The sequence below is a fragment of the Theileria orientalis genome, chromosome 3 (genome assembly GCF_000740895.1).
Source record: "Theileria orientalis strain Shintoku DNA, chromosome 3, complete genome".
Taxonomy (NCBI): Eukaryota; Apicomplexa; class Aconoidasida; order Piroplasmida; family Theileriidae; genus Theileria; species Theileria orientalis.
In genome coordinates, this window is record NC_025262.1 from 78982 (window position 1) to 93981 (window position 15000).

At 42.1% G+C, this 15000-nt stretch overlaps 6 protein-coding genes across 6 annotated transcripts; 3 read left to right on the top strand and 3 right to left on the bottom strand.

Moving 5' to 3' along the window:
* Positions 1–23: 23 nt before the first annotated feature.
* On the bottom strand, positions 24–708 carry TOT_030000894 (multicopy suppressor of ts gsp1; the record flags this gene model as incomplete). The annotated part of the gene is given in 5 exon segments (XM_009692775.1): positions 24–169; positions 187–302; positions 332–418; positions 448–600; positions 635–708. 5 exon segments carry the CDS (start codon positions 706–708, stop codon positions 24–26), a joined length of 576 nt encoding a protein of 191 aa, XP_009691070.1.
* Positions 709–1012: 304 nt separating this feature from the next.
* Positions 1013–1844, top strand: TOT_030000032 (uncharacterized protein; the record flags this gene model as incomplete). The annotated part of the gene is given in 6 exon segments (XM_009692776.1): positions 1013–1160; positions 1190–1255; positions 1273–1440; positions 1471–1569; positions 1600–1695; positions 1726–1844. The coding sequence occupies 6 exon segments, from the start codon at positions 1013–1015 to the stop codon at positions 1842–1844; spliced, it is 696 nt and encodes a 231-aa protein (XP_009691071.1).
* A 660-nt stretch (positions 1845–2504) lies between these two features.
* On the top strand, positions 2505–4304 carry TOT_030000033 (conserved hypothetical protein; the record flags this gene model as incomplete). Its single annotated transcript, XM_009692777.1, has 2 exons — positions 2505–3572; positions 3732–4304. The coding sequence occupies 2 exons, from the start codon at positions 2505–2507 to the stop codon at positions 4302–4304; spliced, it is 1641 nt and encodes a 546-aa protein (XP_009691072.1).
* A 387-nt stretch (positions 4305–4691) lies between these two features.
* TOT_030000034 (conserved hypothetical protein) lies at positions 4692–7217 on the top strand (the record flags this gene model as incomplete). The annotated part of the gene is made up of 1 exon (XM_009692778.1): positions 4692–7217. One exon carries the CDS (start codon positions 4692–4694, stop codon positions 7215–7217), a length of 2526 nt encoding a protein of 841 aa, XP_009691073.1.
* A 415-nt stretch (positions 7218–7632) lies between these two features.
* TOT_030000035 (conserved hypothetical protein) lies at positions 7633–9219 on the bottom strand (the record flags this gene model as incomplete). The annotated part of the gene is made up of 1 exon (XM_009692779.1): positions 7633–9219. One exon carries the CDS (start codon positions 9217–9219, stop codon positions 7633–7635), a length of 1587 nt encoding a protein of 528 aa, XP_009691074.1.
* Positions 9220–9786: 567 nt separating this feature from the next.
* Positions 9787–14877, bottom strand: TOT_030000036 (uncharacterized protein; the record flags this gene model as incomplete). The annotated part of the gene is made up of 1 exon (XM_009692780.1): positions 9787–14877. One exon carries the CDS (start codon positions 14875–14877, stop codon positions 9787–9789), a length of 5091 nt encoding a protein of 1696 aa, XP_009691075.1.
* Between the last annotated feature and the right edge of the window lie 123 nt (positions 14878–15000).

Genomic DNA, 15000 nt, shown 5'->3' on the forward strand with positions numbered 1-15000 from the left:
TACTTATCATGTTTGTACTCACATTACGTTGAAAACAGATTAGTGTCCACCACCCTCAGCGTTTTCACTGCGTTTTCGAACATTTCTTCGTTTTCTCCCGCCAGGTGCCCTCCTTCCTCCGGGTAGCTGTACGACGCCAGCAACTCGCACTTGTACCCTAACAGTGATGCTTAGCTCCTCACCTACTTGGCATTCTCACGTTGTACATCAGCACCCTTATTCTATTGTACACCTCCTTGTTCTTTGAGCGGGACACTTCCATCGTTCCCGAGACTGACACTGCGTTGAAGAGTTCCGACAGTCTGATCACAAATGTCGCCTGCTGACTAACCCTAGGTCCGTTCCTTGCACTGGATTCAGAGTGAGAATTTTCGATTCTCTAGACTCGTTACAGTACGAGAGATCCGAGAACAGCTTCCTGTTGCTTGTTAGGACGTTTCTGCCTACCTTCCTGCTTCCGCGTCGGAGAGATCCGACAAATGTTCCAGTATTTCAAACGACAAGACGTAATCATGGGAACCGAGTCCAGAATTCATGCTGGAAGATCCGTTCGAGTGATATACAAATACTTCCTGGTTATCTGGTACTGGAAAGAGGTTGCTACATGTACTTATTTACGATAACCTTGTATTACCTCAAATCATCGAATCCTACAGGAATTTCACACGTTATAGCTCCACCATATAGATTCACTAATTTTCGCTCCATATATCGTAATTTTACTTCATTTATATTACATTTTGGCAATTTAATAAACAACATCGGGCATTTTCATCATTACAAATTCGCAATTTTTTTTAAACATTTTATTTTACTTTTTAATTTGTTTTATTTAGAATATATTGTTTGTTATTTATTCAATAAAAATTGTACATATATTACCCGTTTTATCGTAGTTGTGTCGTTACACATTTCTGGTCGTTGATCATTGTGTTTAAATATGTATCACATAAATTATAATTAAACATTACAATTTTAATTCAAATTCGATTTATGTATTATATGTACCATAATGAATGAAGGATATAGCTTAAACACTGATTTTGATGCTGTTTTAAATTTAAAAAACATAAATCTACAGCAATTTGATTTTAACAAAGCTTTAGATGGTATCAGAAAACTGAATGATAAACACACGAATGATCTTATAACTACTTTAGGTATTTTTTTCAATATATTCAATTTGTAGATAAGAAGAATACATTGCAGTCAACCATTAAGGACTTGACCGAATCCACTTCCAAAGTTTTAAGAGGTAAATATACACTTGAGAAGATACAAATGAATTTGTAGAAATACAAATAAATCAAATTTCGTTTAATATTATTAATAATGATGTGACCGACGTTTACAACAAAATAGAAGAATCAAAAGATACACTCTATGGCCTTAGGACTGAGAAAGCACGGCTCGAAAATTTACTGGCAACTAAAACTGATGGTATTTTACTTTTTCACCAATAAATATTAGAATATGAATCTTGTTTAAGGCAGAAGATGCTCCAAGATGTTTGGTCGCTAAAACTGTCGTATTTACAACTTTTACTGGGCATCACAATATCGAATGAAGGTTTATTGTTTGTTTAGTATTAATGTATAGACGGTTCGATGAAAATATCATTCTCAAGGCTAAGTAACTCCAATCCATATCGCAGTTGTTACATCGTACTTAAACTCACTGATGATAAGTTTACTGGTATTTTAAAATGTTATTATTTTATTTTAGGAATATCTTGTGAACCGAAATTAAAAAATTACTCAAAATACGTTTCTGATTTAAATAATGGCTTGGATTTCGGTTCATTTCTGTGCTTAGTCCGTCAATCGTTTAAAACTACCTTGTAGATTACTATCATGTTTAATAAACAGCAGAAATGAGTTTATTATATAGTTGAATATTAATATATTGACACTTTTTTATACACATCTAATATTTATTATGGGCATAAGTAGATGTAAAAACGAATATCTGTCAATTACAAATTGTGGTTTTTAAATTAGTTTCTTTTTTCAGGAATCCTATTATTTAAATAATTTTATTTAATTTTCCATCACTTTTTATTAAATGTGTATTTGTTTTACTAATTAATGTTTTGTCCATTCCCTCCCCATCATTTTTACAAATGCATGTAAGAAATGATCGTTCCTGCCGTAGAATCTTCGCAAAATCCTATTTAAATCACGAGAAGGTAACATATAACACCTTTTTATTTCTCTACTTACTGAATACTCACACACATTGGTCTTATTATTGATACTATTACGGAGGCCTTACACATCCGTATATAGATATAAAAGATTCAATACTAATAAAGGTTTAATCAGTAACTTAGTGAGTTATAAATTGGTTCGATTTAATAATAAGTAAAGTTTGTAAATTACAGCTTTTTTGTGTAAACACACTTGTTTTGCTTCAAGAATTTTAACTTTTTTTTAAATTCTCTGTTTTTTTTCTTTTTTATTTAACTGTTGTTTTTTTGTTTTAAGTTTTAAGGTTTACTGCAAATGAGAACAAGGTGGTTAGTTTTACTCTCGATTGTGACCCTCGTCCTCATAACGCTTGTTGGATTTTTTATAGCTTATCAGTTCAGGAAGCCTAGCTATAAGCCTCGATTCAGACTCTCCGAGACCTCGACGTCGGCGAAATCGGGTGACAGGAAGTCGGTTATGCAGATGAAGGGCAACATTATCAGCTCCATTGCCAAAAACAGTAAAAAGAATCTCAAAGGTCCCATCCCCGACGACATCGACTTTGACATCGGGAGCACTTGCGAGCGGGGCTCCTCCAGCTACGTTAAGGTTTTTGAGACTGCCTACGCTGACATTCCTGGGTTCAAGGGGTACACCCACGTGCTCAAGGCCAAGCTTCCTGTCAAGAAGTACTTCAACAAGGACGCTGAGCAGTCTGGGCTCCCCACTGGTCTCGACTTGGAGGCCGTGCTCACCTACTTCAAGGAAGACAGGCTTGACCAGGATCCTCTTGTTGTTTGTCCTGTCAGCTCCATTGAGGACAAGGAGTTTTCCTGCTACCTCATGGACTCGAAGAACCAGTGGTCCGTTTCCGACTGCATCAATGGCTTGGATCTCATGGACGACTCTTTCGGTGATGATGCCGGTCGCTGCATCAACAATCACTACAACATGTCCGAAATTTCTCCCCAGCCGACCAAGTGCTCCCCCTCGAGCCCCGATCAGGAGGACTACGACAGTTTCGAGCTCGAGTTATCTTTGAAGCAGGGCTTCGAGAACGCACACTTCGTTGTTGGCGAGGTTGAAAGGCTAACTGTTCCTGGTTTCAAGGGCTTCGGCTACAAGATGAAGAGCAAGTCCAAAATCACCAAATACACTTACAATGGCGACGAGCAGCACGGTTTACCCACTGGAGTGCCGTTTGAGATATTCCTGACTTACTACGTTGAAAACAAGCTCGACCAGTCTCCCGTCGGCGTTTGCGCTGTCAAGTCCAAGAACAGCAAGACCTTCGACTGCTACTTGTTAGTTTCTCCTAACTCGTGGCAGCATAACACTGAGATAAGTGAGCTCAAAATCCACGATCGCTCATTCGGGGAAAAGGTCTCCCAGATAATGGCCAGACACTATTCATCGCAAACTCAAGATTCTCCTCATTCACCATCGCAAGACCAGCCCTCTGAGCCCGAACTCCCAGAACCTCAAGATTTTCCCGAACCTCAAACAGAGACTCCAGTTCAACCCGAAGAACCTGATCTTCAGCCCTCTAGTGAGGACAAATACCCTGAAACCGAGCTCCCTGAGCCCGAACCTGAGTCGACGGTGGCCGAGTCTGAGGATTTAATTTTAGATGCAGATTTAGAAACTGAAGCTGACGGAGCTTCTGAACAAAGCTTAACCAAAATTCCCGTTCTCGACATATCCAAGACTGAGAGTGACGATGAATCCATAGAAATACAAGAATTTGACGATTTGAATATACCAAACTACAGAGCATTTGGAATGTTGTTTGAAAACAGAGCCCCTGTAGAAAAATATGTGTCCAGAGGCGTTGAGCAAAAGGGTCTACCCATCAATTATCCTCTGGATGGCGTTTTAAGTATCATTCACGATCAATTCCCGGACCCGCTCGTGGTGTGTGCAATATACTCGATGGATGATATGATGTACGATTGCTTTCTTAAGGAGTCAGATAACGTTTGGGTTAAAAGCGACAAAATGTCCGAAATGGACTTCACGAGCGACAACTTTGGCGAAGAAGCAGCACAACTGGTAAACGAGCACTACGGCGTTGAAAACTCAGGCAACGTGGAAACGAACGAATCTGAGGACTAAGATCCAGTGTTTATTTTAACACGTAACCCATTTGCAAAACTATTTAATCTCGTCTAAATGCACATTTGATTATAGGTAGCTAATACCAGATCAACATTGAACATGTTTATGGAATCCGTGGACACACATTATAAATAATTAAAAACTTTCTATTAATTATTTTAATTTGACAAATCTACTTAGCGAGATTTGTTTTTACACACCACATCAACTTACATTGTTCTACACATTTTTTTCATCTCTTATTTTTTAATTTGTAATATTTCAAAACAGCAGCGAGAATTTTTTTGACCCCTACTGTTAATTTGATTCATTGAACTTTAGTTTTAAACATATCTATTACTTAATAAACCGCTAAAAATAATTTCTAGATATCAGGATATAACAATGAAACCTCTTGGCGTGGTTCTCATATCGGTTCTTGTATTTATAGTTCTGGGAGTGTCACTGTTTTATGGCTTGCGTAGTTTACAAAAACGGGCTTATGTCATAACGCCGACTTCTTATCGAAGAAATATTATCGGTTACACGAGTATTTTGCAATTCTATTTGGATTCCCCTTCAACGATAGATAAAATTACACTTACCATGACATCTAGTGATATACCTGGACTCCCCCGTTATAAAAAATTCTCATTTACCACACCTGAGAAACATAATTTTGACACTGTTTACATGGATCACACCAGAATACAAGTAGACCCAGGGGTTTTTTCGAGCGCTACAATTTACACCTGGTTCGATAAACCTATGCTGATAATAATCAACACAGTGGAAACCCAAAATGATGAGGAAGTCACCAAGTATCAGTATTTCACAGATGATGACAAATCCTATAAATCATACGTAAAATTTACAGTTGAATTCGATGTACAAGACAACCCAGAAGAAATGAAAAAGCTATTAAAAAATATCAACAGGAACATGAAACGCCTGTTAACAATTGACATAGGCAACGATTTAGGTGACGAGTCCACATATTCTACTTCGTTAGATGACCATAAAAACCTTAAAATGACCAAAGGCTATATGATTCACAAGCCATTCGTTGAACTCAGAATGGAAATCAATCAAGGACTGTTTAACGATTATTTTCAAATTGAGGAGCTTACACACAATCAAAATGTTCTAAAAGTGGACATACCTCTGGTCCAAGTTAATCGTTTCATCGTCTATTTCTGGAACTCAAACCCAATTATGTTGGCCTTCGTTTCTAAAAACAAACACCACTACTACATTCAGAAGACGTCCGACGAGTGGATTCCGTTGTTGGACGACTTCGGAGTTGCATCAAATACCGAAATGTCGGATGAGAGAATAGAGAAAAGACTCAAGTTCACCATTTTGCAAAAGTTCGACGCGTTCTTTATCGACGTCACCAATACCGAGGACTACGACTTCGCAGGAAAGGAAATTTCAGTAGTCCGGGACGAGGCTGACCCACTCAACAAAGGAATGCGCCAAGTGTACAAGCACTCCGTGGACACAGGAGCGTTCAAGCTGGGAGCCTGCTTCCAAGACTCAATATATATGGATATGGTCCCAATTGGCAAGGATGTGGAACACGTAACAGTTTACATGGAAAGAGAGATACCCTTTATGGTGAAGCTGGCCGTGGTCGAAAACGACGTTAAACGCGATGTGTACGTAAGCAGGGAGATCGGATTGAGGTGGAAGCTCAATAAAAACCCGAAGAAGCTCCTGGACGAGCTCGACAAGCCAATCTTCGGCTTCGGAGGACTCTTCCCGGACACGATTAGACTGGATATCGGAAAGAAGAGCTCCTACGAGTGCAGGCCGGAATACCGGTCCTCGAAGTGCAGCGAGATTTCAGTGAAGCTCTTCGACGAGTACGGCCCCTATAAAATATACCTCCACGAGCCTGTCCACTCCGGCGGTGGAGCCGGAGAAGACAATGGCTCCTTCAGGTTCACGTCGCTGACATCGAACGGCGCCAAGATCTTCGGAGTCGTGCCGGGCGACATCTCCAAGATGAGGGTGTACTTCTTGGACGACCTGGTGCCAGTCGGCATTGAAATCATTTCGAACACCACGGACAACTACGTCAACAACGGCAATAACCGCTGGGTGCCGTACAAGGGGGAGACGGGCAAGTACATGCTGGACCCCTTTTTGTTCCAGAACTGCAGCAGAGAGTCGAACACCTTTGTCGCCTTCGACATCGGGCACAAGGTCCTGCACTTCAACGGGGAGGGCGAGGCCCTGACCACGACGACCAGATACGGGACTTTCATTGAGCACACGCTTCAGCTGAAGGCGTACCGCCAGTTCATCTTTGACGGCCTCGCATACAAGGGGTTCTGGTACCGTTTCGACGCCGCCGCCCTCTTCCTCGAGAAGTTCGTGCAAATCAAGGTCTACTTCGACCCGACGAACAGAGTTCCGCTGATCTTTGAACTCACGGGCAGCAACTCGCTTCTCTTTTACAACAAGTTTGACGGTTCTTGGCCGCCTTTGTTTTCAATTAACCAAAATTTGGTCCCGGCTTTAACCTTCGTTCACCTCAAGATCGTTGACTCGATTTCCATCGACAACTTCGCCAACTACACTGTTGGCTCGGTTGCCGTCACCGTCAGCCGTTCTCAATTTTCGGAGAAGTACGTTAAGAATTTCCACAAGCCTGCCTCGGACACCAAGTTTTCCGGGATACTTTACAGAGGTTACTTCATCAAGGGAATCGGCAGCATCAATAGTTTCAGTTCCCTCACCGCCTACTTTGTGGAGGGGTCGCACTTGGCTCTTTTGATCCAGGTTCAGTCCCAGGGCGCCGTTTACACGTTCGCCTACGACGACAACGATGTCTGGAACTTGGTTAAAAGTCCCGCTGATCTTTCCGCGTTGCTCGACCAGGGCTACTCAAAGTTCGCCCGCATGTTTTCCAAATCCAAGTAAGGCTATTTTCCTTTACCCCTAGCGCTGTTTATCTTCATCAATCAGTGTCGATCAATTTTCAACTAGCTGGTTAATTGTTTTTCAATTTTATCGGTTTTCGGGCCTCAGGTTATTGTTGTTTCATGAATAAACGGCTTTTTTCGTTTTTCGATGCTATTCGAGTTGGTTCAATTATGTTATTCAAATCAAATTGGTTCAACTATGTTCAATTCACACTGGCTCAATTGTTGTTCATATCAAATTCCGTTTCAATGGCCCTTTGATCAAATATCAGCTAGAAAATTCCAGTTTTAAAATTTTATTGGCTTTTTGATATTTCAGATCCGGATACCCGCTGTGTGCATAACTAATTTAACTAATGATGCAAATTCATGAAAATAAATTATATTTTACAGTGTGGACTACACGTCGTAATTTAGGCTACTGTTTTCGATTCAAGGCTGGTCAGTTTATCTACAAGATTCTCGTTGGTTATTGAACTGTCGAGCACGTATTGCGATGACCCGTCGTATACCAGGTACTCGTACGTGCCGTCTGCGTACCTCGCGCAGATGACCTGCGGTATCAGCGTCGGGTCGTCCGACCTCATGAACACTTGCACCTGTCTGCAATTTTTAATCTCCCTCGTCTGCGATTGGCCCTTTCCGAAGAGGAGGTGCGTTACTGTGAAGACGCGGTCCTCTCCTTCCTCCATTTCCAGCTTGTGGATGAACGTGCTCCAGCCAGCCATAGGCTTATCTGTGTCCACGTAGACGTTGACGTCCTTCGTGGTCTCCACGTTCGAGTCTCCTCCTCCGTTTCTGTAGTAGTCTGAGCGTCTTGCCAGGTTCACCGCCGCTGTGTCGTGCACCAGCGAGTTCGTGTAGTCCAAACTCTCCTCCAGGTGACTCCCGTCCATTAGCACCCATCTGTTGTTGAGGTCGTTTCTGTAATATTCCGTTTCTTTTGGATACGATATCTTTACTACGAGTGGCGGGCCATTTGTGCCCTTTAGCATGTATACTAGGATTGAGTGTAGATTTTTGTTTAGTGGCAGGCCCGTTTGCTCCTGCCCGTTGGCTGTGTATGATTTTGCTTGGAAGCCCTGGTCTGTGTCCAGGTAGAAGTACTTTGTGTATTTATTGAACTGGTCGGCTATGTTTGCCTCGAACTCCAGTGAGCCCGCTTTGAAATTTTTGTTTGCTGTGAGGTTAAATACCACTGCTTCTCTCTCCTCTGGCACTACTGGCTCAGGCTCGCTTTCGGGCATTTGTGCAGGCGTGGGCGCCGGCTCCGGCGACGTAACTATATCTCTTCCAAACTCCTTCGCCTTCTGCCTCATCGAGTCCTCGAAGTTGTCCACCGGCATATCCATGTGCTCGAACCTGTCGCCCATGTTCTCGAATAAAATGGGCGTCTTTCCGGTCGGTGAGATGATGAGGAAGTAGGGGTACCTGATGTCCGAGAGCAGCGACATTGAGGTGAGGAGCGTCACGTCGTTTACTCTGGGCACTGGGTAAGACTTTCCTTCGATTTGCACGCTGGCCACGTTGAAGGTTGCCACTGGTCTCTGGTGTGTAAACTTGACGACGTTTTCTCTCTGTCCTCTAACGACTGTGATTTTCTGGTCCTTCACCTTGTAGTATGTCACTTCTCCCAGTTCCGGCAGGTTCACGTCCAGCATAAGCTCCAGATCCATTACCTCTGGAATAACGATTTTCTTGTCCTCAATGTAAGGGTACATGCTCTTCAGGCCCTTTATGTCCGCCTGGAACCTTTCTTGCGACAGCTTCACGTACTGCTCGCGTTGTTTTTCCAACTCCGACATCATTTCCTTCCTGTTTTCCTCCAGCTGTTTTTCCAATTTGTCCGATATTGCTTTCGATTTTTGTTCAAGCGACTCTTCGGGTTCATCTGATTCTTCTTTCGTTGACTTCCTCGTTAAATAGAGCGTAAGGAAGGACACTGCCAACAATAAAGCTACACCTAGGAGGGTGATTAACAAACACTTTGATAAATTCATGTATTATACAAAACTTAAAACTAAAGGCTACTTATCTCTATTTTGTAGCTATAAACAAATTTTACAAAAAGTTAAGGATGGTTAAAGATCTTTCACTAAACATATACTGTGCATCATACTTGTTCTAACAGATTTTAGATCCATAGCTATGGGGTACGAATGAAACTGCATTTCTACATTTTTTACTCTTATTCCTTTTAAATTTTCAATTATATTTGAATTTATCATGCACCTCTGTCCATGCATCACTTTTACTTCGCCTTGTGGCAGATTACATCTCGCTTCCACAAACACACATCTATTATTTGTTAGTCCACACATCTTAGATATAAAGTTTAATTATGTATATTTATTTCAATTTTTACATTAAATTTACTTGATCCCTTTTTATTTACTCCACAAAACTTTGGAATCTCTTAAAATTTCAAATATTTTGGTGTGTACAATTCATGGCACTACTTCTGAAATCCGTTCCAAAGTTGCCCTGGATCACGCCAGGTTTTACACATTACTAATACATCGGAGCCAATAATTTAAGGTATGTGAGCTTTAAAATTTACACATTAGTTATTCCAGTAAACTTCGTACTTCTTGTGCCGTGAAATACTTTCCATCTTGATATAGAGATCTCAGGTATCTTTCCGACTCGTGTTCTCCTATTGGAGCCCAATCGAAGCCCAGCTTAATATACACGGTCCTTTCTTCCTCATCTTCCTGAGATCTACACTTCAGGATCACCATCTGCGGTCCCTTGTCATAGAAAACTGTACCTGCCACCAGCTTATAGTTTGGTCTCACTATATATATCATTCTTACTCCTTCGAATATTCTTGTGACAATCAGGTCTTCGTTTATGCAGAACTTCTTTATTATGTGATTTTTAACTCGTATGCTCTTGAGCGCACAACTTTCATTTGTGATGTTCGCGATATTAATTACGTGTGATCCCGCGATTTCGTATAGGTTTCCTGGTCTATACAGGGATCGTCTGGTCGGTGTGTATAAAATTCGACCTGGTTCAGGCTCCTCATTGCTTCTTCTAGTGTATGTTCGTAGTGTTCCATCTGGAGATTCAACATCACATAAAATCTCATATTCGTTATCCTTGTCCACGCTCACAGTCACGCGATCAAGCATGTCACCAGGAGTCAAATCATGAATTATCTCCTCATCATACATTATCCTGTCAACCAAAACAAACGGTTTAGGAGTTATGTGATAATATTCAACAGAGTTTTTAGTCGATCTCGTCACCTTGAACTTCTTATTGTCAACATCGTTCAGGTCAAGTATCCATATTGGAGGTCGTAGATACGATGCCATACTAGGATCATTCTCATTATCATATAGAGCAATCGAATTCTCAAGGTCCTTTGTAAATTTACAGTTAAATGAATCATCTAAATATTCTATCACTTCTTTATCAGAAACATTATCAAGTTCATATGTAATCTCTTTATAATTATCAGGAGCAAGGTCACTTATAACCCATGTGTCAAATATACGATTATATTTCAATCGTTCAACATTACCATCTTCGTCAACCAAAAATAAATATAACGCAGATTTATATCCCTCTCTCAAATATAAAAATGATGCAAGTAGAGATCTCGATTTCAAAACATCACCATTCAACAACTCCTCATCACCGTCATGAATCCTAGTCACATTCTCGTTCTTCCTAGGTCTAAACATCTTACATGGAATATCATTCAAAGTGTACTCAACTGTCGCTTCATGATCCTCAATGTTCAATTCAATATCTGTTTTTTCAGCCTCATCAAGTACTTCACCGTCACATGTGTCAATCAGTCGGTGATTAACCAGTGCCTTGAATCGATTCGATGAAAATTCATGTAAACTCGATATCGTCGACTTGTGTGTGTAATTCAAATTCCAACCATCACCGTCTCCTTTGTATGAGTAACAGTACAACTTCCCATCAAGGTCTGTCACAAACAAGTCCAAAATATCGTCATTCTCACCCATCTCGTTGTATGAACACCACACCAGAGCCTGGTCATTAAGAAAACTGTGTATCAAATGACCCTCATGTGTCACTCTGCTCACAGTAACATCCGAATTCGGAGACATCGTCCTGTACACGTAACTCGCAAAATTCTTCTCCTCAACCTGGAAGTTCGACTCGTCAACGTAACTCAGTTCCAGAGAAACGTGCTTCTTCACCGGCCTACTCATGTGTCGATACAACTTGTAAAGTAAATCAGACTGCCGCCAGTACGTCCTATCCCACACACCCTCCCTCTTCACGTAAATGAAGTGGCTTAGTCTGTGGTTTTCGTCGTACGTGAAGACCTCCACCATCTCCGGCCTTCCGTCTCTGTTGTAGATGTGGCACCTGAAGAGCTCCTGGTCATCCGTGATCGCGTGGATATCTCCGTTCTCGTCTATCACCTTTATCACCTTGCACTCGTACTTGTTCTCTACTACTCTGTGCATCGCGCTCTTGTATATGTTATCGTGGAATGTGAATCTGTCCAGGTTTATGTTGTTTATTTCCAGGACGCATTCGTCCTTTTTCCTATCTTCTTGATGAATGTATAGCGACCTATCCACTCTTTCCGTCTTTATGTGCTCCGATATCAGCTCGAACATTCTTTCCACTGGCGTCATAGACTCCTCCTCATCCACAGGCTCGAAGTGCACGTCGTAGTTGAAGCGCTTCTTGATTTTTCTGGCCAGGTCGCCCTCCGGTATCATTTCATCTGATCCCAGCTTCGTGTACACCTTGTCGAACAGGCTGCTCTTCAGCACGTTAACTTCGCTGAAGACGACGTCGTTGAGCGTCAGAGTCTTAATCAGGAACGAGTTTGAGTCTATTTCCACCCAGGATGTGCCCACTCGCTCGTAGTCCTTGAACCTCAGCTCGTAGTGTCTGTAGCGTACTCTGATCAGGTACGGCTTCTCGTTAACCAGGTATATTTTCACTGAGATAATGTAGTCCTTGGTTCCCGTCTCCATGATAACTTCCTCTCCGGAGACCAGCTTAACGAGTCTGTAGTTTTTCTTCGGGAAGTACAGCACTACGTTCCTCACTCCCAGCTTATCTTCGAAGCAGAGCACTTTTTCGTCGTCCTTTCTCTGGTTTATGTCCAGCTCAAACTTTTGCGGATTTTTGTCCTTCACTTCTATGTTGTTAAGCACGAAGTTGAACTCCAGGTCTCCGTACATCGGCTCCCAGTCGCCTCCCCTTTTCTCCAGGTACACTGAGCTCATGTCGTGTATTTCGAACGACGGCTTGTTAACCATTACGAAGAGCAGTCGCGGACTACCTTCGTGGAAGAGCTCCACCAGGTACGGCGCGTACTCTCCGTTTTTGCTTCTCCAGACCTCCTTTTTTCCGTCGAGCACTCTCGTTATTCCGTGGCCTGTCCTCATGATGAAGTACGAGGCGGGTATGTTGTAGAAGTCTCCAGTCTTGTGGCAGCACGCTTCGTCGTGCCTCTTCGCGCTTATGTCTATTTGGTGTTCCTTGTATGAGTGCTGTATGTACGGCTTAACCCTAAACTCGTTGATCTGCACGAATATGTGGTCGAAGAGCACCTTTTTCCACTTGTTTGACTCCTCAGTCCTCTGCAGCGACGGCACGTAGAAGAACTCGTCTCCCGTCTCTCCCGCCTTCACTATATTAACAAAGTATGGCTTATTTCCGTTTAACCTTACTATCACCATCACGCAATCGTGTTCTCCTCTCTCCCATATCACCACTTCGTTGTTCACCACTTTCTGTATCTTCACGTTTTTGTTCGGGATGATAACCTTCGTGTCCATTCCGTCGAAGTGGTACCTCAGGAATATCATTTCAAGCCCAGCGTAGTTTTTGCTCAGGTCCACCGGCACCTTCCTCTCCTCTCTTTCGTCGAGGTCGCTCACGAACGTGTACAGCTTATCGCAGCTGTTTTTATACTTCAAAGCGTCGATTTCCTTCCACCTTCCTCTCGTCTTAACGTAATAGCGGTGCTTCGACTTTATGTCGAGGTCGAAGGTCACCACTCTCACCAGCACTGGCGTGTCGTTCTTCGAGAGCAGCACCACCACGAAGGACGCGAATTCCGATGTGCGCGACTTCCAGATGTCCTGGTCTCCTTCTCTCACCATCGCGATTTTATATCCGTCCTTCGCCATGTAGAAGCACGTCTCCACTCCCAGCGGACTCCCTTGTCTGTACGCGTGTATCTCGTTGTCCTTCTTCGACGTTATGTCCACCACGAACTTGTTTGACGGGAACTTGATTGGCGGCTTAAACCTCAGCGGCTCCATGTCTTCAGAGTACTTTTTTTCGTCTATCTCGTTAAACTCTCCTTCGAACTCTATTGATTTTGCTCTCCTGGGTATTGTGTAACTCAGATACTTCTTCTTCAGCTGATAGTATATGTCCGACACGTTCGACGGCATCACCAGGTGCACCTTGTGAGGGTAGTTGTGCATGAATCTCACCATTGCCATCTGACAGTCGTTATTTTTCCTCTTCCATATTGTGTATCCCTTGATTTTAATCTCCTTGAACGTATATCCTGGCATCGGCGCGTATATGTGCGTGTGCACGTTATCGTAATCGCTATCTATGAATACCACTTCGTTTGTGTCCTTCCTCGTCCTTATGTCCAGCACGACGTCTTCTTTCTTTTCGTATTGCTCTTTATAGTTCAATATGTCTCTGTAATACTTTTCTGATGGCATTGACATCCATTTCCCTTCCACCTTTTCATAATATTTTGACACATCTTTTGAGCCTTCTTTGCTCATTGTGAATACAAACTTTGCTGCTTTTCCTTTCAGCAGCACTTGGACAAAGAAACATTCTTCCGTTTCCGGTACTTTATATATTAAGTCGATCCCTTCTCTCACTGATGTCACTTTGTATCCGTTTTTTATGATGTACACTAGACTGTGGTTATCGTGTATGTAACAGTCTCTGTAGTTTACTCTTTCGTTTTCCTTCTTACTCGTGATGTCGAGTGCGAATTTTACGTACAACGACTGTATTGTGTGACTAAACTTCGACAGGTCTGTCGGTCCGCTCTCGTGCGTCTCTTCTTCGCTCTCCAATTCCGACTCATTGATCACTTCGAACGTATTCTCCCACTCTCTCAGTGCTCTATCCAGCGAACATTTATTCGACTCAAATGTGTTAGTTGGGTCCGCCATTTCTTGGTTTGGCAGTGTGTACCATGCTTCGTTCCCTTTATACAGTGTGATTGTTTTCTGATTTGCTTGTGCGTCTCTGTATTCGTACCTCAGATACAGGTCCAGTTCATTCGCTCTTATTGAACAACTCAGAAATGTTTCTCCTGTTGCTGGCTCGTGTACCAAAACACTCCCGTCCACTATTTTTACAATTTTAGTGTGATCTCTTACCTTTATATATTTGGTTAAGTACTTGTTATGGTATTCATCTGTGACTTCGAACAATTCCAAATCAACATCCTTAAGGTCCAATTGTATTCTTCTGTTATTCTGTAAGGCTTCGTTTGAGATGCCTTCGATTGAATCTTCGTCGATATTTGCTATCCTTCCACTGGAAGTCGTAGCGACTGTGTGTGTTTGGCTATCGCTTCCTTGTACTGCCGGATAAACTACTAGTTTATAGAATTGAAAATATGTAAATAGAACAAATAAACCACTGAATCCGTTCATTGATCGCTAAAGAATATTTTACATAAATTTGGTCTGCGTTACTTCAATCTAGGAGTCGTTCAACTGTTTAATGGGGGAGTCAATATTACACATACATTCAATTTCGTTCTTCATGTTCACAAT